Here is a 26,274-nt window from a genome sequence, read left to right on the forward strand (position 1 = left end):
TGCTCCGTCTGGCAGTCCTGAGCCTTGGGGCTTTTCCATGTTGGGCAGGAGCCCAGGTACTGCTCCTGCAGTGCCCACCCCCGGGTGTGGACCCCCAGCAGAATGTGTCAAGCCCCGGCAGGGTTCAACACAGAGAAGTGAGAGACTCCCATCCCCTTATCCCAGTTTTGGGCTCTGTGCAAAAGCTGCCTTCAGGAATGGCACAAGTCTTGTCTTACTCCATCCTTCAGCTGCAACCTAATGCCTCTGAGGTGGCAGTCCCTGAAGGACCTGCTGCCCTCCACACTGTCCACACTCCAGCCTTGGACATCACCAGCAAGAGCCTGAGCTGGGAATGGTGACTGGGTGTGCCCCTCCCCCATAAACTTAAAGCCCAGTAAAACTCAAAACCTACCCTCCCACCTTCACAGGCAGAGGGCCCAGAGACAGTCAGTAGAAATCAGAAACTGAGGTGGGAATTTGAGGTGTAAAACAGACAGACAAAGTAGCATGTTTTGCTACCATTTATTTGCTATGTGGTATGTACCCAAGGCATGAGTCATGTCTGGTGTCCTAATCTCTGATCCCAGGAGACAGGGAAGGCAAGGAAAGCCCAAGGAGAAGCTACCACATCATGGGGAAATTGTGGGGGCTGGCGGAGGCAGGGGGAAACCCAGGCGTCCTGCTCTGACTTCTAGCAACTTCTCCTGCCCTCAGTCACAAGGAGTGCCCTATCCTCCCATCCAATGGTCCCAGGTGCAGCAATGGGAGAGGGGAGGGAAGGACAAGGAAGGGAAGATGACTCAGTGCTGGATGGAGGCATCTCTGCTCTGCATGGCTATTTGGCCCTGGCATAACTATAGGCGCAACAGGGTGCAGGCGGCCAGGCCAAGGGCTGTGGTGCAGAATGTATACTCAGTAGGCATGGTTGGCAATGTAGAGGGACTGTGCTGCTGCTCCACCATCTTCTCCGCTGCCTTCATACTTGCCCTGGGCCGCAAGCCCGTTCACCTGCAGAAGGGTGGGGGGTGGGAGGGAGGTGGAGTAAGTGGGCTGACGCCGCCCACAGGTGCCAAACCCTGCCCAGGCTATAGTCTCTGGGCGCTGCCCTCCTGCCTAGCTATATCCCTGTCCCACAACCACCACCTCTAGCTCCCGACCTCAGCCCGCTTGATGAACTCCTCAGTGGCAGCCCCAGCATTGTCTTGTTGTCCTCTCCAGGCATTGAGGGCAGAGGCCTGAAGGGCACGCCCATAGGAGAAGGTGAGGGCCCAGGGCCGAGGAAGGGGGCAGCGGTTGATAGCATTGAGGTTGAGCGATGCTTCCTCTTCACTCTGACCCCCAGACAGGAAAGTCACTCCTAGGGTAGAGAAGAGAAGACAAACTGATTGGGCAACTCCCTATTTTTCCAGGGTACGGGACACATGAAGGCCATAAGACCCTGAGAATGGGTCTTAGGGACAGGAGCAAGTTAGGAAGCAGGGTAGTACCTGGGACAGCTGGGGGCACAGTGCGACGCAGGGCAGTGACAGTTGCCATGGCAATCTCCTCTGGGCTATATTTAATGGGACAGGCATGGCCAGGGGTCACCATGTTGGGCTTCAGCAGGGTCCCCTCCAGGTACACGTGATGGTCACTCAGGGCCTTGTACACAGCAGCCAAGACCTGGCGATCAGAGGAGGTTTACTAAGGTTCAGGGCCTCTGCTCAGTGCACCTTTTTAGGGAAAGGTGGGCATGACTGTGAGGGTCAGCACAGGCTAAAACTCACAGGTGTGTTCTGGGACAGTGTAAAGAGTGCTTGGGGAAAGTGCCTGCATCTGAGCCAGGGACTATGGGGAATACGCTCCCCCATGAAGCTGTCCTTGCAGGATGTGTCTGTGCCTAAGTTTGGACTCACCTTCTCCGTAACATACTGACAACGTTTGAGGTCATGGTCTCCATCTGGCAGGATTTCAGGTTCCACAATAGGCACGATGCCATTCTGTAGGTAAGAGCAGAGTAGCTTGGGAGGGGCACTAAGTAGGAGGGGAGAAACCCCTCGTAACCCTCTCCCCACTAGGCACAGGGCACCCATCTGACCCCCTCACACAAACATGCACACACCTGCTGGCAGATGCTGGCATAGCGGGCCAGCACGTTGGCATTCTCCAGAATGGCAAGTGCTGAGGGTGTGCGCTCACTGATTTTCAGCACGCAACGCCACTTGGCAAAGTCGGCACCATCCTTCTTGTATTGGGCACAGCGTTCCGAGAGCCCATCCAGCCCTGCAGGCATAGTGCCAGCCTCATCACTCTGCCCCTCTTTGCCAGCAACAACCATCCAACAACCCTGTGGTCTTCACCCACCCATCCTGTACCTTGAGTGGTGGTTTCTCCATCAGTCCCCGCTAGAGGCACTACACCCTTGTCAACCTGTAGGGAAAACAGAGGCAGAGGGCTGAACCCAGGCAGGATTCCCCTTGTCACCTCTCTCTCTCTCACACACACACACACACACACACACACACACACACACACACACACACATCTATTTCCATGTTCGGCCCCCATCGAGGGCCAGTGGCTGCACCTTGATGCCCACGACAATGCCTTTATCCTGAATAGTACGAACGAAGGGAACACCATCATCATCTTTCTGGTAGAGTGTCTCATGGAAGAAGATGACACCTCCGATGCACTTCTTCACACGGTCATCAGCACTGAACAGGACCTGGCGGTATAACCGGCGGTTTTCCTCTGTGTTCTCCACTCCAATTTGGCTCAGCCGCTTGGCCATGCTGCCTGGGGGCAAACAAAAGAGGGGTAGCAAGCTCATCCCCAGGGCTCTCTGGCCACCTCTACCCAACATAGCCACAGGCCCCCACCTACCTACAGACTCATCTGCGGCCAGAATGCCTTTGCCTGGGGCCACAATCCGGAGGGCAATGTCAGACAACTCCTTTTTCTGCTCAGCAGAAAGGGCTGGGTACGAGTGAGGCATGGTGACAGCTCTGTGGAATAGAGAAAAGATATAAAAGCTGGACCCGACCTACTACCTCCCCTGTTTCCTCTCCTGGCCATATGGGCCAAATGGTCTCCCCCCACCTCCCAACAAGCATGGAGCTAGGAACAAGGCAGGAGTCCTTGGCATGGGTCCTGGGCAACACAGTGGCACCAATCCCTCTGACAGCTAGCAGGCTTAGGGCCCCAGTTCCCGCATCTCCTTTTGTCCCTGGTGGGCACCCTTCCCAGCCCTGGGGAAAGATGCAGGGTGGGGGTGGGGAGGTGAGCAGCTCTGAAGCTACAGGTCTTCTTGTGAAACTCCTGCCCAAAGATCCAGTCCTTCTTTCACTGAATTTGGCCCCTTCAGGTAGGGCATAAGCCCTGGCCTTTCCAACTTCCATTTTATCATCTTCAGCAGGGCCCCTAGGGAAAGTGTACTTACTTCCAAGGCTTCAGAATGAGGCAGAAGTACCTATCACCCCTCTTCCCTCAGCTTCTGGAGGAAAAGTGGGGGACAAATGGGGAGCAGGAGTGGTGCAAATAACTGCCATAGGCTTCTGTAACCTCTTCTTTCCCATACCCCAAACCTGGCTGCCTTTGCAGCCAGATGGGACCAGAGGATCAGAGCTGCAAGGAGTGAGTAGAGGGCCTGAGAAAGGGAGGAAGGAGCAGGGAGACCTGGAGGGAGGTGACAGAGAGACAGGCTAACTAGCCAGGGGAAAGACCTAAATGGGGGGGACAGAGTAGGCAAAACAACTGGACAGGGAACTTAGCCTAAGAGAGGGAGCAGGCTAAAATGAAAATGGGCTGGGCGGTAGAGGCTGACCCCCAGGAAAAATCCAGTAGGCAGAGGAAGACTTGGGATTAGAGAAGCTGAGGTCCGGGTGTGAGAGCTAAGAGGAAGGGGTACTGTGGGAGAGGCTGAATCACAGGGTTTCCAAGTGGACAGAAACAAGAGAAGATTAAGAAGAGAGCTAAGAAGGCACATCCAAGGACCCTCGGAGCAGGGCAAGGATGTGATGGAAGAGTTAGGGAGAGGAAGGGGAGATGCTGAGCAGCTCCCGCCTCGCCCGAGGCCTCACCTGTGTGCAGCGAGGTGCGCAGTGAGTTACCGGCGGCAGCAGCCACGGGAACAGCGCGGATTCAGGTCGGCAACAGCTGTGGCTGTAGCTCAGGGTCCTGTAAATGAGGCTGCGGATGCTGCAGAGCTACGTGACTCCCCCGAGGGGCGGGCACATCCCCGCCCTGGCCACGCCCCCTCCCCGGACTGGTGCCTCAGCCGAGCCACGCCCACTGAGGCGGGGCGACGAGGTGGAGTGACTACCCGGCCAGGTTCTTGGAGGCTGTTGTCCCCCTCCCACCTCTTGGAGCCCTACCACCAGGGGCCCCGGAGGCAAGAAATGGCCTTGCCCTCCTTTCTGCCACAATTGCCTTTACCACCGGGCTGGATGTTGGGCACAGAGCCTGGTCTGGTGAAGGAGAGTCACCTAAACAGTCACAACTGGTGGGGTAAAGAGACAGAGGCACCAACAAAATGTGGCAGTCTGGGGCAGGAAGTAGGAACTGAATTTCTCTGTCTTTACCCCCTTATTTACCAGGACCTAGCCTAGAGGGGGATGGAGAAGGTAAGAGAATGAATCCTTGTCTGTCCTACCCCCAGGCTAAGAGCCAGGGAACAAGCAGTCCAGTGCCCAGAGTATTTGAGGAAGCAAGAGCGGGGAGGAGGGGCAGCCAACTTTGGCTCTAGATGCAGCAGGAGGGTTGTATGGAGGGTGTCCAGGCAGGAGGGCCAATAAGCTTCTCTAACCTCATCCACCTCCCACACCCAAAAAATAGGATTCAGTGAATTTGAAGAAATACATTAAATATATTTTATTTAAATAGCATTAAACATAGCTAGTTCTTTGTCCATTGGTCCTGGTGTTGGGGTAAGGGAGTACTGCAGGTCAAAAAGGGTGAATCAGATTCCAGCTTTCAGTTTCTTAGCTCAGAAATTCCAGCAATCCCTGTAGCTCCTTGCAACCCCTCACAACCTCTGGGATGGACTGCAGAGTCTGGGAAGAGGCAAAAAGGCAGCTCAGGGTCACAAGTCCAAGGCTCCCAGCCCCCGGAAGCACCAACTGAGTCAGAGGGGAGAAAGCAGAAGCCACAGAGACGCCTGCAACAGTGAGTCAGACCCAGCGCTCGGCACAGGCTGGGAACCAGAGCGATGCTCATGAGTACTTCCCGGGGTCAGGCCCTATGCCAGACGCCTTAGTGGCATCAACTCCTGACCTCCTTTACCTCATAAATATGCTGAACAATGTCATCTAGTTTCTTTAACTCCTTGTCAGATCGCCGAAGATTCTCCTCTAGTATGTTTCTCTAGAAAACAAATAGGTTGCATTAAGTCCTACACTCAAAAGAATAGCATAGCTTGTGGGGCAAGGAAAAAATGGCAGAGCACTTGCTAGTAGTAGTGGGAAATGGCCCTGGAATGGCATGGGGATTCTTTTTTTTTTTTTTTTTAAAGATTTTATTTATTTATTTGACAGAGAGAGACAGCCAGCGAGAGAGGGAACACAAGCAGGGGGAGTGGGAGAGGAAGAAGCAGGCTCACAACGGAGGAGCCTGATGTGGGACTCGATCCCAGAACGCCGGGATCACGCCCTGAGCTGAAGGCAGACGCTTAACCGCTGTGCTACCCAGGCGCCCCGGCATGGGGATTCTTACATGGCTCTGGAACTTGACCATGAGTTTTGCCTTCTCATTTTTCATCTCCAGAAACATCACCCTCAACTTGTCCACCTGTAGATATGTCCAGATCAGCAGAGGCACAGCCTAGGGTTCCCGCCAGCTGCCCAGCTCCTCTGCTAACCCTGAGTCACCTCTCACCTCTTGGGAGAGCCACACTTTCTCCTGGATCCAGTTAGTGGCCATAGGCTGACAGTCGGGGTTCAGCTGACCTGCTAGGGTCTCTTGCAGCACCTTAGTCTCTGTCTCCGCACGCCGAAGTGAGCGGGTGAGCTGGGTCACCTCCTCTCTAAGGCTCTGAGGATAAGAATGGAGAGGTATCCAGTAGCCCTCAAAGGGCCTCTCTACCCTTCTTATCCCATGTGGTAAACAAGGGTAGACCAGGGATCCAATTTCCACCAAATCTGAGATTCTAGCCATCAGGGACACAGAAGGCAGAGGGCCAGGGATCATCCTGAACGTACTATGAGCTCTCCACTCCTGTTTATCTGTTCTAGGATCTTCTCGTTCTGCTGTTGTATCACTTCCTGGAGCTCCTTTTCATTCTGTGAGGGAAAGGGAGGTAGGAAGCACTGAGAGAGCTGGCTTCTTAGCAGCCCTTGCGAGGAAATAGGGTTTAGTGTCTGACCCATGTTCAGCTCCAATAATACCAATTGATAACACTCCAATTCTTCCTCTAGGGCTACATTAGGAAAGGCGCATTTCAGTGTTGAGAGAGTTCTGCCAGAGTTCCTGACTTCTAGGTCAGCCTGGGAGATGGCTCAGCCCATAGCTAATTCCCAAACATGTGAAATGTCTGACCCCAGGAAGGGCAAAACTAGGGCAATGATTGGAAAATCCCCGCCACCCAGATTCCTGGAGAGACCATGGCTCCCAGTGGACCAGTGGAGCTGCCCCAGTTCTTCATCGCCCCACTTCTAGGCGCCTCCTTCACCTTGTAGCGCAAGCACAAGGCCTGGTTCAGCTTCTCTATGTCTGCCTCCTTTGCCTTCTGGGCTTCCTGATGCTGTTCTTCCTGGGCCTGTAGCCTAGCCTGCAGATCGCAACTAGGAGAGGGAGAAATTCAGCATTATTTCTGTCCTCTCAGGCACTGGCTGGGCCTTTGACATAAGGAGCTGTCTAATCAAGACTGTCCTCCACTCACATCTTTTGCTGCAGAGCCCTGACGGCTTCTTCTTTAGACTCTTGCAGCAGGGAACACAGGCTTTGAAGCTCCAGAGTCACTGTACCCATTTCTGCCAGGCTCTTCTCCATGCCTGGGATCTCTGAAAGACCAAGTCCTAGCTAGCGGCAGAGCCCTTTGGCATTGGAAGGAAGAAGTGTGTGTAGCCATCATCGCCACAACTCTTATCCATGTTCCCCACCCATAGGATTTGAATTTCCGGAACACTGCAGATCCCAAAAGGCAGAAATAAAATGAGCCCACGTAAAATTGAGGTTTTTAGAGCAAATTACTTCTCACTGTTTTAGTCTTTATCATTAGTACCAGATCTAGAAATGAGGCAGGATCCCTGGAGCCCATCCTAACCTGTAGGCTGAAGGGAAACCACTGATGCTACTCGGGTGAAAGCACTCTTGTCACTTCCAAGCAAGGGCACAGGAGCTGCTTCTGGCTCTAAAACAAAAACCAACCAAGGTAGAGAGCCCCTCTGGTGACCCTGTCAAGGGTCTGCCATAATAGAAGCCAGGGAGAGAGAAGTCTATTGGTAGGCATCTTCTATAGCTAAAGATATGAGGGGCAGGGCCACAACTCTCCCGCCCTTAAATCCCAGGGCCTTTAACCTTCATCTGCCATTGCTGTCAAGACGCTTCCCAAGAAGGCACTGTCGGCAGGCGGAGGGTATTCCTGGGCAGGAGCACAGGCTGTGCTTAGCAGGGGGGTCTCTGGTTCAGCCTAAGGGTAAAGGAGAAACGTGATGAGCTGCTCTTCAAGGGTTAGTGTTTTCCTGAACTTCAGGTACCCACCAGCCACCTCCTCTGGAATGCTGTTCTATCTACTCCCTTTATTCTCTATCAGCACCGTCTCAATTAGCTCCTTTCCCTGAACTTAATTCTCTCACTAAAATAACAACAATTAAAAACAGAAACCATCTTTTAGCTTAAATCCCATTTTTATTTTTTTTAAAGATTTTATTTATTTGACAGAGAGAGAGAAGAGAGAGAGAGAGGGAGAGAGAGCACAGACAGGGGGAGCAGGAGATGGAGAAGCAGACTCCTTGCTGAGCAGGGAGCCTGATGTGGGGCTCGATCCCGGGACTCCAGAATCATGACCTGAGCCGAAGGCAGATGCTTAACTGATTGAGCCACCCAGGTACCCTTTAAATTCCATTTTCAAACAGGCTTTTCTCTTTCCCTTCCAATTAAGAAAAAGATAAAGCAGCTTACATTTCCTGCCTAATCTATTACTCACCATCTATTGACTCCCTCACCCACTACAGTCTTCTGCCTCACCATTCCACCAAAATTGTTTGTTTCACCAATACCATCCTTACTTTCAAATTCAACAGACACATTTCAGCTCTTGTTTTACCTGACCTATTTGATAACCAATGACCAAGTTCTTCTTTTAGAAACTTCCTTTTCTCAGCTTCTGGGACATGACTCTCTCCTTCATATGTAGGCCTCATACCTTTCTATTTCTTCTCTCTATCCATAGGTCCTTCCTTAAACTGTTGGACTCCTTTTAGTTCATGCTTGGCCTTCTTTATACTCTAATCCATTCTCCAGGTGGCCTTGCCTTGGGAACTCCATAAAAACATCCACTTCTATGTGGGTAACCTTTCAATCTGTCTTTCTCAAGCGTATTATTTTCCCAATCACCAGACCCAAAGGCTCAACTGCCTGTGAGAAATCTACCAGAATGCTCCATAGTTCACCCGACATTTATTTATTTATTTATTTTAAAGATTTTATTTATTTATTTGACAGAGACAGCCAGCGAGAGAGGGAACACAAGCAGGGGGAGTGGGAGAGGAAGAAGCAGGCTCCCAGCGGAGAAGCCTGATGTGGGGCTTGATCCCAGAACGCTGGGATCACGCCCTGAGCCGAAGGCAGACGCTTAACCACTGCGCCACCCAGGAGCCCCTCACCCGACATTTAGTATGTGTAAAGCGGACCGCACCATTTTCCCTGTCCCATCCCACCAAAAATCTGTTCCTCCTCCTGTATTTACGATCCTAGGGTGAGGGCCTTGGGAGGGCAGCAAATTACAGCCTGCAGTTCAAATCTGGCCTGCCACCTGTTTTGGTAAATAAAGTTTTATTGAAATATAGTCATACACATTTTTTTACGTATTGTCTATGGCTGCTCTTGAGCTACACAGGCAGAGTTGAGTTGTTAAGACAGTGGTGACATGGCTTGAAAAGGCAAAAATATTACATTGTACTTTATAGTACAATAGTAATATATATATACTGTACTTTATACCAGTTCTAGAAAGTATCATCTTTCCAACAATCTAGAGATCATAATTCACTCTTCCACCTTACTCCCACACCAAATTGGTCACCAGGTTCTATTACTTCTATTTTCCAAACATGTATTGAATTCATCCAGTCCATCCTTTCTCTCTACCCCTTCTATAACTGCCATTAGTTCAAGCCTTCAGGCCTCCTGTCTACTTCTCTAGTCTTGTTTCCTTATCATTCTTGCCCCATATAACTCCTATACTGAAGAGCTTGCCAAATTCCATATGAGCAGGACCTTGCCTTGTTCACCTGTAGCCCCAGCACCCAACCCAGGTCATGTTACAAGGTAGACACTACAAAAAAGTACACACAATGCCTCTCTGACTTTCATAGACCATTCCCTTTGCCTAGTAGACCTTCCTATATAACCCTGCCCCCGCCCCACCCTACAAACTTCCAAACCTCAAGAGTCTGCCCAAGGATCACCTGCTTTGAGAAGACATGCTAACTCTCAAAGGTATAACTGATGTTTTCTCCATGCAGACCTCTACCATGATCATAAATGAAGATGTCAAGTTTACACTTGTCTTCCCTGCAAGACTGTGGATTCTTTCACATTTCCCGTGCTCGGCACAGACTAGGGTCAGATCATAAGCCCTTCCAGATTTCAGGATCTTGGTTGTAGCTTTCAATATTGAATAAGCTAATTAACTCTATTCTGAAAGATATCAACAATTTATTGTGTAGTGTCCCCTGTGGGAAAGCCAAAGAAGCAAGGGTAAATTTCTGCTTGCTTTTTTTTTTTTTTTAAATATTTATTTATTTATTTGAGAGAGAGAGAAAGAGAGAGCACGAGTGAGTGCAGGGGGAGGGACAGAGTGAGAGGGAGAGAGAGAAAATCTCCCGCAGACTCCCCAGTGAGCGTGGAGCCCAATGTGGGAGTTGATCTCATGACCTTGGGATCATGACCTGAGCTGAAATCAAGAGTTGGATGCTTAACTGACTGAGCCACCCAGGCGTTCCATGTGCTTTCTTTAAACGTAATCTGTTTTTAAATTTTTTTTAAGATTTTATTTATTTGTCAGAGAGAGAGTGCGTGAGAGAGAGCACAAGCAGAGGGAGTCACAGGCAGAGGGAGAAGCAGGCTCCCCGCTGAGCAAGGAGCTGGATGCAGGACTCGATCCCAGGACCCTGGGATCACGACCTGAGCCAAAGGCAGACGCTTAATCAACGGAGCCACCCAGGTGCCCCTAAACATAATCTGTTGAAGAGAATAGACATGGGAGGAAAACTAATGCAAGAGCAAAAGGAGGGTAAGTTCATGAGGAATATAGCAGGAGATCACTGAGTCCATGTGATTCTGGAACATTTCAAAGAAGGTGGAATAGGGAGGATAAGGAAAAGAAAAGGTATTTCCAGTTCAAAGGCAAAGGAAAATGGGTATGGTATCAGCCCAGTTCTGGGTATGACTAGAGATGGGGCATGTATGTAGTACACAAGCAGTCTAGTTGGAGTAAAGGATTCATAATAGAGAGGCAGGAGACAGATGAAGAAAAGTTTGAGTGACAGGATGAAGTCCTGTAGGTGACTGAAAGTCAATGAAGGTCGGAGAGGGAACAAAAGTAGCGTTTTAGGAAGACCATTCTATACAACAAAGATACAACTGGAAAAACTCTCGTAAACTAGGAATAGAGGAGAACTTCCTCAACCTACAAAAGCCTGCAGCTAACATCATACTTAATGGTGAGAAAGTCCAAGCTTTCCCTCTAAGATCAGGTACAAGGCAAGGATGTCCCCTTTTACTCCTCCTTTTCCATATCATGGTGGAAGTTCTAGCTAATGCAGGAGGACAAGAAAAGGAAATAAATGATCTACAGATTGGGAAGGAAGGAATAAAACTGTCTTTGTTTGAAGATACGATTGGAAGGGGAGAGAAGGAATACTGGATCCTACCTTCTTTAGTTTTCCCTGTAGGAAGAGGGTGAGTCTCTGTAGTTGCTCAGTCAGCACCCCTAGCTCTTGGGAATACTGGCGTGTCTTCTCCAGGTGTTGTTCCTGGTTCTCTGCTATGGTGCTAGCCAGGTTAGCCCTGAAATAAAGAACAGAGAAAATAGCCAAAGACCAGGCAACCTTCTCTGATTTCGCTCTCCCAAATCCCCACACAGAGCTGCATTCAAAGAGGGAAACAAGGGGTGCCTGGGTGACTCAGTCATTTGGGCGTCTGACTCTTGTTTTTGGCTCAGGTCATGATCTCAGGGTTGTGGGATCGAGCCCTGTATTGGGCTCTGCACTCAGTGCAGAGTCTGCTTGTCCCTCTCCCTCTACTCCTCCCCTATCTCGTGCTCTCATTCTCTCTCTCTCTCTCTTTCAAATGAATAAATAACATTAAAGAAAAAAAAAAAAGGAAAACAAGAGCCTCTTGGACCCTGTCACAATTCCCTTCTTGGAGACTTTAGCTTCTCGAAGTGCTTCTGGGAAACATACACACTTAGTTGGCAAAGCACAGAAAGGCAGAAATCTTACTTCAGGTTCTCCACAGTGTCCTTGAGGTCCTCACACTGCAGGCTGCGCTCCCGGAGTGCTTCCAGAGTGGTTTTCAACTGACATTCCACCTGGCCCAGCTCTAGGTGAGCAACCTGATTCTCTTGGTCTGCAAACTGGGGACACAGGAAAAGGAAGGAAGGCAAGGAGCCGGGGGGGGGGGGGGGGTTTGAGGCTAAGTGGGAAATTTTAGATCCCTGGGAACAGAGGCTTTTTCTGGTCCCCAGTGTCAAACCTGACTTCCATAGCATCAGGTAAGAGTCGCGCTGCTACCAGCTCCCCTGCCCCCGGCCACGGTCCTCACCTCCAGGGTCTCCTTCAGGTCTTGCACCTCCTTGGCCAGGACAGCCTGTTGTTGCTGCAGCTCTGCCTGCATGTGTTTTAGTGCCACCTCTTCCTTTTGCCACCTGCCAGAGACTTATATTAGATCCCAGCAGTCCTACATCACGGGTGCCGACTGCCACAATCACCCGACAGTAACTCACTGAGCAGTCTGCTCCTCATTGCTCTGGGTAAGCTGGCAGAACAGCTCCTCCTTCATGGCCAGGTCCTGGGTACAACGGGCGTGCTGACTCTGTAGCTCTTTTAGCTGACTTTCCATGCTGGCCAGACTCTGCAGCTGAGCCTGGAGATCTAAACCAAAAGTATCCTAATGACACCATGTAGTCATCAGGCCAAAACCTCCCTGTTCTGCTCCGTAACAAGTGCTTTAGAGCACTTCCTCCCTCTACTGCCACCCTCCGTGCTTCAGCAGGGCGCAAGTGCTTGTGCTTGTACGTGTACACACACACACACACACACACACACACACACACACACACACACACCCCTACCTGTTGCTAGGCAGCTGTTTTCCAACTCCAGTTGTTCTATTCGGCCTTTGCAGTCCTCTAAATGGGTAGTAGCTTGTTCCAGCTCCCTGGAAACCTAGTAAGAAAAGATAGATTTTTCTCCTATGGTTCTTCCTGAATCAGGAATCCTAGGACTCAGCCCAGCTTCTCTTTCTGGACAGAACAGCAAAGCACCTTGCTCTTGGGCAGCAACACTGCAGAAATAAGGTCTCCAGTAAACAGGAGAAAGAAGAGAAAAGTAGCTGAAGAAGGTGCTAAAGAGCAAAGGAAACAACTGGGCCCCAGGCCATCTACAGTGAAGGGATCTGGCTGGTCCCCAAACCCACAGAGTAGAAAAAGGGCAGGTCCAGGATAAGAGGCTAATGATACCACTCATTAGAAAGGACTTCTGCGGAGGAGGAGGAGGACACCAGGCCTAAGAAGTCCCCACTCCTGGTTTGTACCTGCTGCTTTTCCTCAATTGCAGCATCACGCTCCTGCAGGGTCTGCTGGCTCTTGGCTTTGAGTTTCTCTGTGAGTTGTTGAGACCGGCTCAGCAAGGCTGTCCATGTTACATACTACCAGGGGAAGCAAGCAGGTCAGGAGAGCACGTTTGAGGCAAGGCTCCTCACAGGGCTGGCTGTGAGTAAAGGAGTGGTATGATGGCCCCATATACTCACATCCAATTGCATGGATATCCAGTCCTGTTGTAAGTTTGAAGTCAGACTCGCTGTCTGCTGAGCCACCTCTTCTTGCTCAGCATGAAGCCCTACCTACACAAGAAGGATTGCCTATAGGGAGGACCCCTTCCCTCTGGATACAGCAAGGTGGGGGGATATGGCCATCCTCCCAGTGTGTCAGCATGTATCCCAGGAAAGAAAATGCCTTCAAATTACCATTTGGGCCTGGGTCTCCTTCAGAAGGCCTCTGAAGTCCCCCATGGATGCCAGGTCCTGTTCCAGCTGGCTGATGCGCTGGCTGGCGTGTGCACAGAAAGCCTCTAGCACAGCCTCTGCCTATTGAGGGAAGAGGTGGGCAGAGGGGCAAAAGAGCGCAAAAAGCCCGAACTCTCCACCACACCAGTAGTTTAGTTCATTATTCCCCAGTGCAGGCAGTTCTTAGGCCACCCATCTGTGTCTCAAGTGAATTTGTGTTCCTGCAGGAACCCTGAAGAAGAGACCTCCCACATCTGGGAACAAAGGCCTGGCACCTTACCGCATCCTTGCCTCTGAGGGCCATTTCCTCTTTGTGCTTTGCCTCCTCCCTTTCTGCTTTGAGGCTCTGAAGCCTTGTCTTCAATTTCTTCAACACGTCACAACAGCAGGAGACCAGGGTTTCTGCACGCCGAGACTACAAGATAAGAATCTGATACTGCGTCTTGTTCCTTTTTTGGGACTTTTAGTCTCACTAGAGGCCCCTGCCTTCACCTTCATGCTGCTTACCTCCTGACTCACAGTAGTTTTATCTTCCTCTAAATGCAACAGAGATAGATGAAGCAAGGATATCAGCTCTTTAGAAACCAGCACCCATGACTGCTGTAGAGGGAAAGGTGGTTAGGTTAGATCGGAGATCAAATAAAGTCACTAAGCAGGAAGTAAGCAAGAATACTGGGAGGGGAAACCACTGACCCCATTTCCAAGCTCCCAATAGGGAGAAGATATCACCATCTGCTAATCACCCAGGATTCTCCATTCTTGATTTTCACAGGAGACCCAGAGATGGCACAAGGTCAATCAATACTTACCATGACATTCCTGGCCTGCTGCAGAGCCTGTCCAATCTCTTGGCTCTCCTGAAGATGCTGAGGTTTCTTACTTATCTAGTCAGAGAAACAAAATTGTGCCCTTTGCATGGGCAACATGCACCACCAGCACCACATTCCCCCTCCCACCCGCCGAGATCCAGGAGTTTCTCCCGTTAAAATTAAGCAGGAGCAAGGCTCACAGCTCGATGAAGCAAAGTCAGAAAAAAATCCAGAGGTATGCAAAAAATTCCTTTTCAAAATAACTTTCTAACTATAAGGATGACATTGTTTATTGTAAAAGTTTGGAAATACAGAGTGAATAAAATGGAAAAAGAAGCTATTAATAATTTCACCACCTGGAGCAATGATTTTTTTTTTAAGATTTTATTTATTTATTTGAGAGAGAGAGAGAGCGTGCAAGCATGAGTGGGGAGAAGGGCAGAGGGAAAAGGACTGGGTCAAGCAGACTCCCCGCTGAGCGAGGAGCCAGACATAGGACTTGGTCCCAGGTCCCTGAGATCATGACCTGAGCCAAAGTCAGACACTCAGTCAGACCCGACTGAGCCACCCAGGGGCCCCTGGAGCAATGATTCTTAACCCACAGTATAGCAACTACCCCAAAAGATTTTGATATAACTCCACACCAGAGATTTTCTTGCTTATAGGGATTTGCTGTAACTAAGGAGTAGATTACTTCCCTCAGGTGTCAGGGAGAAAAAATAAGTTGCAGAGTACTGATTTAGATAGAAACTACCATATTCAGGGTGCCTGGGTGGCTCAGTCGGTTAAGTGTCTGCCTTTGGCTCAGGTCATGATCCCAGGGTCCTAGGATGGAGCCCTGCATCGGGCTCTCCCTGCTCAGTTGGGAGCCTGCTTCTCCCTCTCCCTCTGCCTGCTGCTCCCCTTGCTTGTGCTCTCTCTCTCCATCTGTCAAATAAATAAATAAAATCTTAAAAAAAAAAACAAAACTACCATATTCAATAAATTCCAAGATGATTATCTTTTTATACAATAATGCCACTAAAATTGGGATGGATCTTAATATTGACAGTGTTTTAAGTATAATGAAAGACAGCGATGCTTAAGAAAATCACAACTGAGGGGCGCCTGGGTGACACAGCGGTTAAGCGTCTGCCTTCGGCTCAGGGCGTGATTCCGGCGTTATGGGATCGAGCCCCACATCAGGCTCCTCTGCTATGAGCCTGCTTCTTCCTCTCCCACTCCCCCTGCTTGTGCTCCCTCTCTCGCTGGCTGTCTCTATCTCTGTCAAATAAATAAATAAAATCTTTAAAAAAAAAAAAAAGAAAAGAAAATCACAACCGAGATTATAACATATAAATAAATGTGGGGTCCCGCTTTTATTACTTAATTTTATTATACTGTTACTTAACCCTGAATTTATATTCATTCTCTTCACTGAAATAGCCTGAGACTGGAACATCTGCTTTAGGGAGACCTATCAAAGTAGAGTACCACCCATTTTTAACTTCTGCTGATACCTCACCTCACCTCAAAGCCTCTCAGAAATTATCTGAACTCTGATTTCCTTACTTTAAAACTCATGACTTATGTTATACTTCTTTTCTATGTTATTAAAAACTCTTCATAAACATACTTTAAAATTAGGTTGCAGAATATCCCATCTTATGGTGTACCATAATTTTTCATTACACTTTTTTCATCATTTTTTAAAAAGCTACTGTCTTTATGCAGAATTTTCTTATCCTTAAGATACATCCCTAGAAGTAGAACTACTGGGTCAAAAAGTTTGAATTACTTCAAGGGTTTTACTTACTTTCAAAAAAGGTTGAACCAATTCACATGTCCTAGTGACAATGGGACAATACTTAACCAGCATTATCTATTTTATTTTTTCCATCTTGTTAGACAAAAATAGCATCTCATTGTTTTAATTTCCAATTCTCTTGATTCCCAGTAACCTTCTCAAATATTTCTTAGTCATTTTTATTTTCTCATTCTCTGTCTATTCGTTATCTTAGTGCAGATAAAAATTAGTATGCTACGTAGAGTGGAAAAGTATGATCTCAAGGCAGCAGAGCCATACAGAGACTCAAGTTCTGTGAGAAAAGTGGGGAGCCATCATTACCGCTGAAAGGCAGCCATCATCTGAGAGAAAACCTGCGGGAGCAGCAGTGCTGAGTCACGATGTTGCAGCAGTCTGGATTTAAGGAGACAGAGCTTGCGGAGTTCACTGCTCCCCTCCCCCACAGAGCAGCCATTATTCCCCACTGCATCTTGCAGAAAGGCACGCAGTACTCCATGAGCCCCGGACAGGGCACGCCTGCTGCTCAGAGCTGAGCAGTCAGGCAAGTGATGAGGTTAGTGTGAAGGAGGCAGCCAAGCGGCAAGGACAGGGCACCTTGATGGGGAACGGCGGCAGGTGCTGTCATTGCCCCTCTTTGGCTCTGGCTCAGTGGCCTCCAAAGGGATTTGGCAAGCTTCAGGGAAAGAGGGTATGAGGCCAGCTCAGGGATGGGGAATGAGGTCAGGATTCTGGCAAAAGGTAAAGTCATTATGTTGAGGATATTTTCAACCCAAGGTCTTTGGGCATTTGGAGACCGTCTCTTCTTAGCAGCAGCCACCCATTACCTCAAAGGCCACAAGACTGAGGCTCTCAATTCCTTCCCTGGACACCATTCCCTTCCTTCCTCAGCCTGTGCTGTCACAACCAATGTCATCTAAAACAGTGGTCTTTAAACTGTTTTCCTCTCATATCCCGCAGAACAACTTTTTTTTTTTTTTTAAAGATTTTATTTATTTATTTGACAGAGAGAGAGACAGCCAGCGAGAGGGAACACAAGCAGGGGGAGTGGGAGAGGAAGAAGCAGGCTCATAGCAGAGGAGCCTGATGTGGGGCTTGATCCCACAACGCTGGGATCACGCCCTGAGCTGAAGGCAGACGCTTAACCGCTCTGCCACCCAGGGGCCCCCCGCAGAACAACTTTGAAAGACTGAGCACTCTTAAGTTTAAAATGTTACAAAGGCTGTAATTTCAACCATGCTATAAATATTGATAGTTTGAGGCGTGCCTGGGTGGCTTAGTCGGTTAAGTGTATGCCTTCGGCTCGGGTCGTGATTGCAGGGTCCTGGGATTGAATCCCACGTCAGGTTCCCCACTCAGTGTGCTCTCTCTCTCTCTCAAATAAATAAATAAAATTCAAATAAATAAATAAATATCGATAGTTTGGAATGAAACTGTTAAATATATCCAATGGTATAAATACTACATATACCATAATGATTTAATACCTATTTGATCCCATTAAAATATGCATAAGCAGGGGCCCATGAGTGGCTCAGTTGGTTAAGCATCCAACTCTTGATTTCAGCTCAAGTCATCATCTCAGGGTCCTGGGATCGAGCCCCGCATGGGGTTCTGTACTCAGTAGGGACTCCACTTAAGGATTCTCTCTCTCCCTTTCCCTCTGCTCCTGTCATCGCTCGTGTGCACTCTCTCTCTCAAATAAATAAATAAAATTTTTTTTTTTTTTTTTAAACACACAAACAAGCTCTTCCTAAAAGTCAGAAATTTGGGAGCCCCTGGGTGGCTCAGTCAGTTAAGCATCTGACTCTTGATTTTAGCTCAGGTCATGATTTCAGGGTGGTGAGATCAAGCCCTGCGTCAGGCTCCACCCTCAGTGGGGAGTCTCTTTCTCTCCTCCTCCCTCTCCCCATCTTTTTGCGTGCACACGCATTCTCCCTCTCAAATAAAGAATTCTTTTTTTTTTTTTTTTAAGAGTTCATTTATTTATTTGACGGAGAGAGAGACAGCCAGTGAGAGAGAGAACACAAGCAGGGGGAGTGGGAGAGGAAGAAGCAGGCTCCCAGAAGAGGAGCCTGATGTGGGGCTCGATCCCAGAACACCGGGATCACGCCCTGAGCTGAAGGTAGACGCTTAACGACCGAGCCACCCAGGTGCCCCCAAAAAATAATTCTTTAAAAAAAAGAGTCAGAAATTTTTTATCATCCCTTTTCCTCCTTGAACCTGTATTTTTACTCCTCTCAGAATTTTATCCTCACGTAATGTATTTTAAGTCTATAATATATTTAAAGTCTATTACTAAACAATATCTCTGCAACAACAGAAGTCCATTTCACCCAGTAAAATTTTATTGGGGATTGTCCATTAATAAAATGGATAGCGCTTCCCTCCCCTTATTAGTTCATGTGTCTGTTGACTACTGTGATGCCTACACTAAGACATGGCTCAGCAACAATTCTATGCTGATTTTCCTTTCCTATAGATGTAAGCACTGAAAATCCACTTCACATAAATAATGGGAATAAGTAGGAGTGGAGAAAGAGAAGAGGGCATGTCACCCAATTCTAGGCACACCTTTGCAGATACAGGCCAAAAATTTCAATAGTGAATTTGTATCAAAATTTTTAATGATCCACAAACATAACTGAAGTCTTCCTTCAATTTTGTTGAAAGCATGCAAAAATGATGTGTTATATTATCATTACAGCCATTTGCTTTCTCAGCATGTACACAAAAATTTTCTGTTGTCCTTTGATTGCTATTCCTTCACAATGTAAGATTCAGCATAGGTAGCAAATACGCTGCTCTTTAGTAAAGTAGGCAAGGCCACTGAGAATGGGGAAATAGGAAAGAAAAAAATTAGTCAAGAGTACATGTGGAAGATGAAGATCTAGAAACTGATTCCTTTAAAACTTTCCTTGCTTATATTCCCTTGGAAAATTGTGATGTATCCCAAGGGTATAATGTGCGCCCACAGCTTTTAAGGGATTTTCCAGATCCTCAGCTTTTATACATATTTTAAAGAGGGACCACTGGGAAGAGCCTTCTTACCCCATTGGGAGATGTGTCAGTCTGTGTGCTACTGTCTTGAACTTCGGAGTGAGGGACAGTCAGCTGGCTCTTCCAGGCCCGCAACTGGCGGGAGAGAACCTCCAGAATGACAAGAGAGTTCAGCAGGTTATCTTCTAGGTCATGTCGAGATAAGGCAGTCAGATCCGGAGGATGGTTGCTGCAGCAAGAGAACATGAGGAGAAGAAAGAAAAGAGAAGGGATGGGAGCAGCAGGTCCAGGTTAACGGAGGCACAAAGATACAGGGACACTTACCCCCATAAGAGGTGCTCTGTCTCAGAAGTACCATCCTTGATACCTGCTGGGTCTGCCTGGGAGGTGTTTGTACTCTTTTCCTGTGCTGCTGGAGGAGTAAACCAAGTCCCCACCGAGCAAGTAGGGAAAGGGGTAGTGCTAATCGCAGCATCCCGAAGCACAGAGGGAAGGGATAAGCTCTGGCGGAGACTTTCCAGCATGATCGAAGTATTTACATCTTTTTCCAGCCAGGCGAGTGGGGACATCCAAGGCCCTGTATCAGAGATGAGAACCCTACCAGCATCTTCTACTGCTGGGCCTGGAGCTGCCTGGGATTCCATTTCTCCTGGATTTGGGGTCAGGCATGTGGATGGAGTATCTTCCGTATATGAGACAAGTGCTTGATCTTCTAATTCAGCCTTCTCGGGGAGTGTGGGAAAGCTAAGTTCTCTTTCTTCTATAGATCTGTGCTCTACAATTTCCTCCCCGGGGTCTACATGACTGGCAGGGAAATCTGCTGCTAAGGCAGTTGAAGGGGAGAGCCAGAGCACGGAGGAAGGCAAGAAGATGTTACTTTCAGAAGGGACTAAGTCCTCAGCCACAGCCTCAGTCCTACCACCTCTGAGGCTTTCTTTGGAGCAGTGTTGCTCAGAACAAGGATTTGGTAGACACTCCAAGACGTGGGATGGAGGATGCTGAAATATAGGCTTCTCAGGCAAAGTGGGAACAACTTCTGAGAAGTTGTCTTCTTTGCAGGCCGCCACCCACTCTCTTAGCAGATCTCCTGGCCTCAAAGTCTCATCTGCAGAAATGCTATTTGTCTCTGCCATGGTATCTAAATGAGCCTCAAGTGCAACATCTTGCTGCTGCCCCACGGGAGACGGTACAAGGACTATGGTTTTAACCACATTGTTGTCCAGTGGATCTACTGCTTCCTCAGATATTTTGGGAGTAGAGTTGGTTTGGGGATTCATATCTAGGGGTTGCTCATCTGATTCATGTTGACAAGCTTCTAGCCACTTTGAGGGATGGCCGAACTGTTCTGGGGGGGAATCTGTCCTCTTGGCATTGACAAAATCCAGTGGAGATGAGGTGTTGCTGCCTTCCTGCCAAAGAAAACAAAAGTAGTTGACCAAGGCAGTCAATTCACGTTCCCAACATATAATTATGGTACAGGATAGTGTCTGAACTCAAGGGAAGAGTTTTCATTACCTCTGCTTAGGTAAAAACTTGGCTAAGCCTTGCTGCTCACTAAAGAAACCCTAAACTAAACCTAAGGAACTTGCAAGTGAACCAGCCTACAGTATAAACAAGGCTGAGATAATCTATCCATATCCTGGGGAGATGGCAGCTTGAATGTGACCTCACTCATCTCCAATCCTAACTCCAACTCACTTTTAGAGGAATGGGTAGGCAGGATCCCTAGGTACGCTCTGCCAAACTCTAGAGTTGCTCCAAGATTTTCTCTCTTCTGGGATAGATGAGAAATTGGGGACCAGAGTTAGTATAATGTTTTGCTGGGGCCCAGAGAGATCCATGGATCCTAGGAAAAAGGGCAACATCAACCTGTACTAGTGACCTAGTCTCCCTGGCCTCAAGAGCTGAAGGTGTCCTGAACACATGGGTTGAATCCATTCAACCCATTTGAAGAGCTCTAACTTTCATAGCAGAGGAAAATGAAGAGCAGAGACTTCCTTCTGGTGCCCTCATAAAGGACCGACAGCTCCCCACATGCTGGTACACAGGAACAAAGACCACTGTGCCTTCTACCATCTAAAGGGTTGCTGGTCCTGAGATTCAGTGAAAAAGAAAAGGAAAATATGAATGTACTTAAACAGATCTAGTAGCCAGAGGAAGGACAAACCCTAAGATAGTTAGAAAAAGTAGACCCTAACAAAACGCAGCTGATGGAAGAAACAGATGACAATGTAAGAAGATTCGAGTACAACACACATACACAAAGACCTTCTGGAAATAGTAAAAATTACTTTTAAACAAATTCAGTAAAATGAATTAAAAGAGGATATACAACACACACACACACACACACACACACACACACACAAGACCTTCTGGAAATAATAAATATTACTTTTAAACAAAAAATTTCAGTAAAATTACGAATTGAAAGACAATGATCAGAGCAGAGGCTGTAATTATTGGCCTGGATAATCAAGTGGAAGAATATCTTAAAGCAAAGACAAAAATACAAAGAAATGTAAATCTTAGGCAAAAGCTAAAAGAATTGGAAGATAAATCCAGTAAACCTAACATGTGAAGAAAAGAAGTTCCATGAAAAAAGAGAACACTGACAGGAGGCACTAATTAACAAATATTAGAAGAAAATTTCTCTGAGGTAAAGAAAGACCAGTGTTTGCATATTGAAATGGCTCACCAAATTCCAAGCAAGACTGGTAAGAAAAAATAAAATTACTGAACTATTTAAGAAAGATAAAACTATTTTAGAAGCTTGAGATAGAAAGACCAATTATTTACCAAAAAAAATCAGACTTACATGAAATCTTTCATTTACAGAGAGGGATGAACTTTAAAACATAAAACATCCACCCGAGCCAAAGGCAGAGGCTTAACCAACTGGGCCACCCAGGCACCCCATGTAATAGCTATTTTAGATAGCAATCTGCCAAAATTTATTAAAATTAAAAATATCTAAGTGAGCATTTTGTAATGTACATAAGCTGTTGAATCACTATGTTGTACACCTGAAACTAATATAATGTCAACTATATGTCAATTAAAAAAAAATCCTTGGGGTGCCTGGGTGGCTCAGTCGGTTAAGTGTCTGCCTTTGGGGTCAGCTCATGATCCCAGGGTCCTAGGATGGAGCCCTGCATCGGGCTCCCTGCTCAGTGGGGAGTCTGCTTCTCCCTCTCCTTCTGCCTCTCCCCCCCAACCCCCGCTCATGCTCTCACACGCTCTCTCAAATAAATAAAATCTTTAAAAAAAAAAGTTTCCTTGATATTTATTAGCATTGGTTGTAGAAGAAAAAAAATAGAAAACAATGTCCATTTATGAATAAGTTATGATTCATGCATATCATAGTATCTCATGAATTAGTTCTACACCAGTGGGCACAGGGATTTGCACCACATTGTTTTGGGTTTTGTTTTTGTTTTAAAGATTTTATTTATTTATTTGACAGAGAGAGAGACAGCCAGCGAGAGGGAACACAAGCAGGGGGAGTGGGAGAGGAAGAAGCAGGCTCCCAGTGGAGGAGCCCGATGCGGGGCTTGATCCGAGAATGCCGGGATCACGCCCTGAGCCAAAGGCAACGCTTAACGCCTGAGCCACCCAGGTGCCCCAGCACCACATTGTTAAATGAGAAAAGCAACATGCAGAGACATGTAAAGTTGATCCCAATTATTTATGGATTCGGTATTCGTGAATTTGCTTATGCACTAAAATTTAAAATTTGTAACCTCAAAATCAATAATTGCAGCCTTTTGTGATCATTTGTAAGTACGTACAGAGCAGTGAAAAAAAAATCACCTAAAACACACATTCCACCTGAGGTTGAACAAAGTAACATTTTTACCTTCTTGGGTTGTTCTTTGTTTTTTTTAACTAGACTCCAGGCCCAATGTGGGGCTTGAACTCAGGACCCTGAGATTAAGAGGGGAATGCTCTGGGACACCTGGGGGCTCAGTTGGTTAAGTGTCTGCCTTCAGCAGAGGTCATGATCCTGGGGGCCTGGAATCCAGTTCAGCATTGGGCTCCTTGCTCAGTGGGGAGCCTGCTTCTCCCAACGCCTACTGCTCCCCCGCTTGTGCTCAAGCACTCTCTCTCTCTCTGACAAATATACTAAAAAAAAAACCAAAATCTTAAAAAAAAAAAAAAAAAGAGTGGCATGCTCTACCCACAGAGCCAGCCAGGTGCCCCTTTCCTTCTTGTTTTAGCTATCATACTGTAAACAGATGCTTTTTTAGTGATCTATTTAGTGCCATGTTTTCACATTTCTTGTGCCTTTTTGTTGGCAATTTCACTGTTTCGTGCTGAGTGCTGAAGTGCTGGCTAATGTTCCTTTTTTTTTTTTTTTAAGATTTTATTTATTTATTTGACAGAGAGAGAGGCAGCGAGAGAGGGACAAGTACACAAGTAGGAGGAGTGGGGGAGAGAGAGAAGCAGGCTTCCCACTGAGCAGGGAGCCCGATGTGGGGCTCGATCCCAGAACACTGGGATCATGACCTGACCAGAAGGCAGATGCTTAACGACTGCGCCACCCAGGCACCTCTGGCTAATGTTCCTAAGTGCAACAAAGCTGTGATTCAGGGCGCCTGGATGGCTCAGTCGGTTAAGCATCTGCCTTCAGCTCAGGTCATGATCCCAGGGTCCTGGGATGGAGCCCTGCATCAGGCTCCCTATTCAGTGGGTTCTCCATTCTCCATCTCTCTCTGCCTGCCACTCCCCCTGCTTGTGCACTCTCTCTGTCAAATAAATAAATAAAATTTAAAAAAAAAAAAAAATAGGGCACCTGGGTGGCTCAGTTGGTTAAGAGATTGCCTTCAGCTCAGGTCATGATTCTAGAGTCCCAGGATCCAGTCCCACACAGGGAGTCTCTTTCTCCCTCTGACCCTCCCCCTTCATGCTTTCTCTTTCACTCTCTCATTCTCTCTCTCTCAAATAAATAAATAAAAATCTTTAAAATTTAGGGGCACCTGGGTGGCTCAGTTGTTAAGCATCTGCCTTCAGCTCAGGTCATGATCCCAGGGTTCTGTTATCGAGCCCCGCATCAGGCTCCCTGCTCAGTAGGGAGCCTGCTTCTCCCTCTCCCACCTCCCCCACCCCCACCCCCGTCACCCGCTTGTTTTTCCTTTCACTGTTCCTCTCTCTGTCAAATAAATAAAATCTTTAAAAAAAAAAATCTTTAAAATTAAAAGAGATTTTAAAAAGTAAATGGCTGTGGTTAAATTCTATAAGTTCTGTGAAGATCAGTTCCCATTAGATACTTTTTTTTTAACCTATGCTGTACTAATATGGTATATTACAATTAAAAAAAAACTAAAAATTTAGTTTCTCAGTCACATTAACCACCTTTCAAGTGTTCAACAGCCATATAATTCATAGCCACCATACTGGACAGCACATATTATCAAAATTCCCATTATCCCAGAAAGTTTTCTTTTTTTAAAGATTTATTTATTTATTTTAGAGAGAGGAAGAGTGAGCAAGCAGGGAGAGGGGCAGAAGGAAAGGGAGAGGGGAAGGAGACTCCCCACTGAGTGCAAAACCAATGATCCCATGATCCTGAGATGACGACCTGAGCGGAAACCAAGAGTCAGATGCTCAACTGACTGCGCCCCTCAGAAAGTTCTATTGGCCAGTAGGTGTTAAGAGTGTTTTCAAGAAAGGCTGCTACCTTCATACATCCATTATTCAGGATGTCAAGAATATATATTCTTCTTTCCTCCTCTAATCTATTTTATTTATATAGTATCTCCTTCCAAAAATAATTCAGACTGCAAAGGGGCAGTGGGCTGGGTTAGTCGGTGGAGCATGCAACTCTTGAACTTGGGGTCCTGAATTTGAGCCCCACCTTGGGTGTGGAGCTTGCTAAAGAAAAAATAAAAATAACTAAAAATAAAAATATTAAAAATAATTCAGGCTGCATGAAAAAGAACAGACAGAGCGATAGATCAGGTTAATAAGATACAAAATCACAGCCAAAAAAGAAAAAGGAAGCAAATCTTCCTATTTCAAGGAGTAACAGTAGCTATATCTGATGATCAAATTTGACCCTGAGCTCTCTGGAAGCCAGAAAAAGAGGGGAAATATGGTAAACTACATAGTTCTCCTCATCAAAAAGAAAGAGAAAAGGTTAGCAATTTCTTCAGGAAGACAATTATCCCAGGCAGTTAAGTTCTAAAAGAAATTTCTTTGAGGAACTTTATAAAGGGGTCAATCTCCTTCTTTGGCAAGTTTTTACAACAACTGAAAAGCAGTTTCTGCATGGCTACTTCTCTCAAGACTTGGACAAAAGTACAACTCAGTGAGGGCAATTCTATAACTTGATCCCAGGAAGAGTTCTGACTACCTCTGGGAATGGACGTGGATATTGCCTCACTATGGCAGCTGACTGGTCTCTGCGTGCGAGCCCATGTCAGGGGAAACCACTAATCAAAGTGATGATATTTCTCAGTAGTTTGGGAAAGGTTTAACGGGGGAGGAAGTGATAAAAACTAACAGCTAAGTAGAGGTCTGGGTTCTCTGTGGATTTCCTTTAACCACCCTAGGGCACCTCTCTGTTGGCCTGAATAGCTGTAAATGGATGTCACTAAGGCAGAAGACTTCATTATCGTTATTAATTACGTTCCAGCCTTGGCCCTCTGTTCCTCTGAGCTCTCGACCTCGGCAAAGAGCCCAGTCGAGAAGCTGGCCAGGCGAATCTCACCTGCAATCCCAGCTTGCACAGTGCTGAGGTCGGCGAGGAGCATATCGGGGGCCCTTTTCCAGAGTTGGTGAGGGCACCGGGCTGCAGGATAAGTTCTCGAAGAGGAGCTCTCATAGCTGGTTTTCCCTGAGAAAGCAGAGAGTGTGAGAAAGCCTGGGTCGGGCCAGCCCGGCCCGGCCCGGCCCGTCTTCCCTCTCCAAGAAGCTCTGGGGCAATAGGAAGGGTAGACTTCCACACCAGTCGCGCTGAAGCGGCAAGACCAGTAATAGACTCCACACACACCCCCTTCCCCACACACACCGGCGTCCCCGCCCCGAAGCCCCGACCCAGCTCTCTCCGTCCCTGAGGTTCTCTTGCTCACCGGTTGGGGCGAAGGCGACAGGCTAACGTTCAGGTTTTTCACCCGCCACATTTTCACCACAGAACGCGGATCGATCACCTCCCAGACCCAAGAGCAGACGCCATGTTCACCCGCCTTCTTTATTTGAACCTGCGCCGCGCCTCTCGATTGGCTGAGGGGGCCTGGGTGCGTCGGACTAGCTGTCCGCTCCCGGCTGGAGCCC

General features: G+C 47.5%; 2 protein-coding genes across 3 annotated transcripts; both read right to left on the reverse strand.

Moving 5' to 3' along the window:
- Positions 1 to 490: 490 nt before the first annotated feature.
- ALDOC (aldolase, fructose-bisphosphate C) lies at positions 491 to 4,182 on the reverse strand. Of its 2 annotated transcripts, XM_045773600.2 has the most exons (10): positions 4,044 to 4,177; positions 3,404 to 3,457; positions 2,848 to 2,969; positions 2,549 to 2,760; positions 2,337 to 2,391; positions 2,084 to 2,244; positions 1,878 to 1,961; positions 1,470 to 1,644; positions 1,140 to 1,339; positions 491 to 990 (listed from the first exon to the last, which is right to left on the reverse strand). In XM_045773600.2, the coding sequence occupies exons 3-10, from the start codon at positions 2,957 to 2,959 to the stop codon at positions 895 to 897; spliced, it is 1,095 nt and encodes a 364-aa protein (XP_045629556.1). In that variant the 5' UTR covers positions 2,960 to 2,969; positions 3,404 to 3,457; positions 4,044 to 4,177; the 3' UTR covers positions 491 to 894. The 2 variants fall into 2 exon arrangements, with proteins under 2 accessions (XP_045629556.1, XP_045629555.1); XM_045773599.2 differs by lacking the exon at positions 3,404 to 3,457 and having other exon boundaries at positions 4,044 to 4,182.
- Positions 4,183 to 4,835: 653 nt separating this feature from the next.
- SPAG5 (sperm associated antigen 5) lies at positions 4,836 to 26,225 on the reverse strand. Its single transcript, XM_045773510.2, has 24 exons — positions 26,073 to 26,225; positions 25,712 to 25,837; positions 19,324 to 20,408; positions 19,051 to 19,228; positions 14,217 to 14,291; positions 13,915 to 14,007; positions 13,688 to 13,822; positions 13,369 to 13,488; positions 13,153 to 13,245; positions 12,937 to 13,050; positions 12,476 to 12,569; positions 12,128 to 12,275; positions 11,947 to 12,049; positions 11,625 to 11,758; positions 11,055 to 11,190; positions 7,477 to 7,588; positions 7,223 to 7,309; positions 6,839 to 6,959; positions 6,629 to 6,740; positions 6,159 to 6,239; positions 5,836 to 5,991; positions 5,674 to 5,748; positions 5,245 to 5,325; positions 4,836 to 5,015 (listed from the first exon to the last, which is right to left on the reverse strand). The coding sequence occupies exons 1-24, from the start codon at positions 26,121 to 26,123 to the stop codon at positions 4,944 to 4,946; spliced, it is 3,582 nt and encodes a 1,193-aa protein (XP_045629466.2). The 5' UTR covers positions 26,124 to 26,225; the 3' UTR covers positions 4,836 to 4,943.
- Between the last annotated feature and the right edge of the window lie 49 nt (positions 26,226 to 26,274).

This window comes from Ursus americanus, chromosome 23 (assembly GCF_024610735.1).
Source record: "Ursus americanus isolate L20-20 chromosome 23, mUrsAme1.1.p, whole genome shotgun sequence".
NCBI lineage: Eukaryota > Metazoa > Chordata > Mammalia > Carnivora > Ursidae > Ursus > Ursus americanus.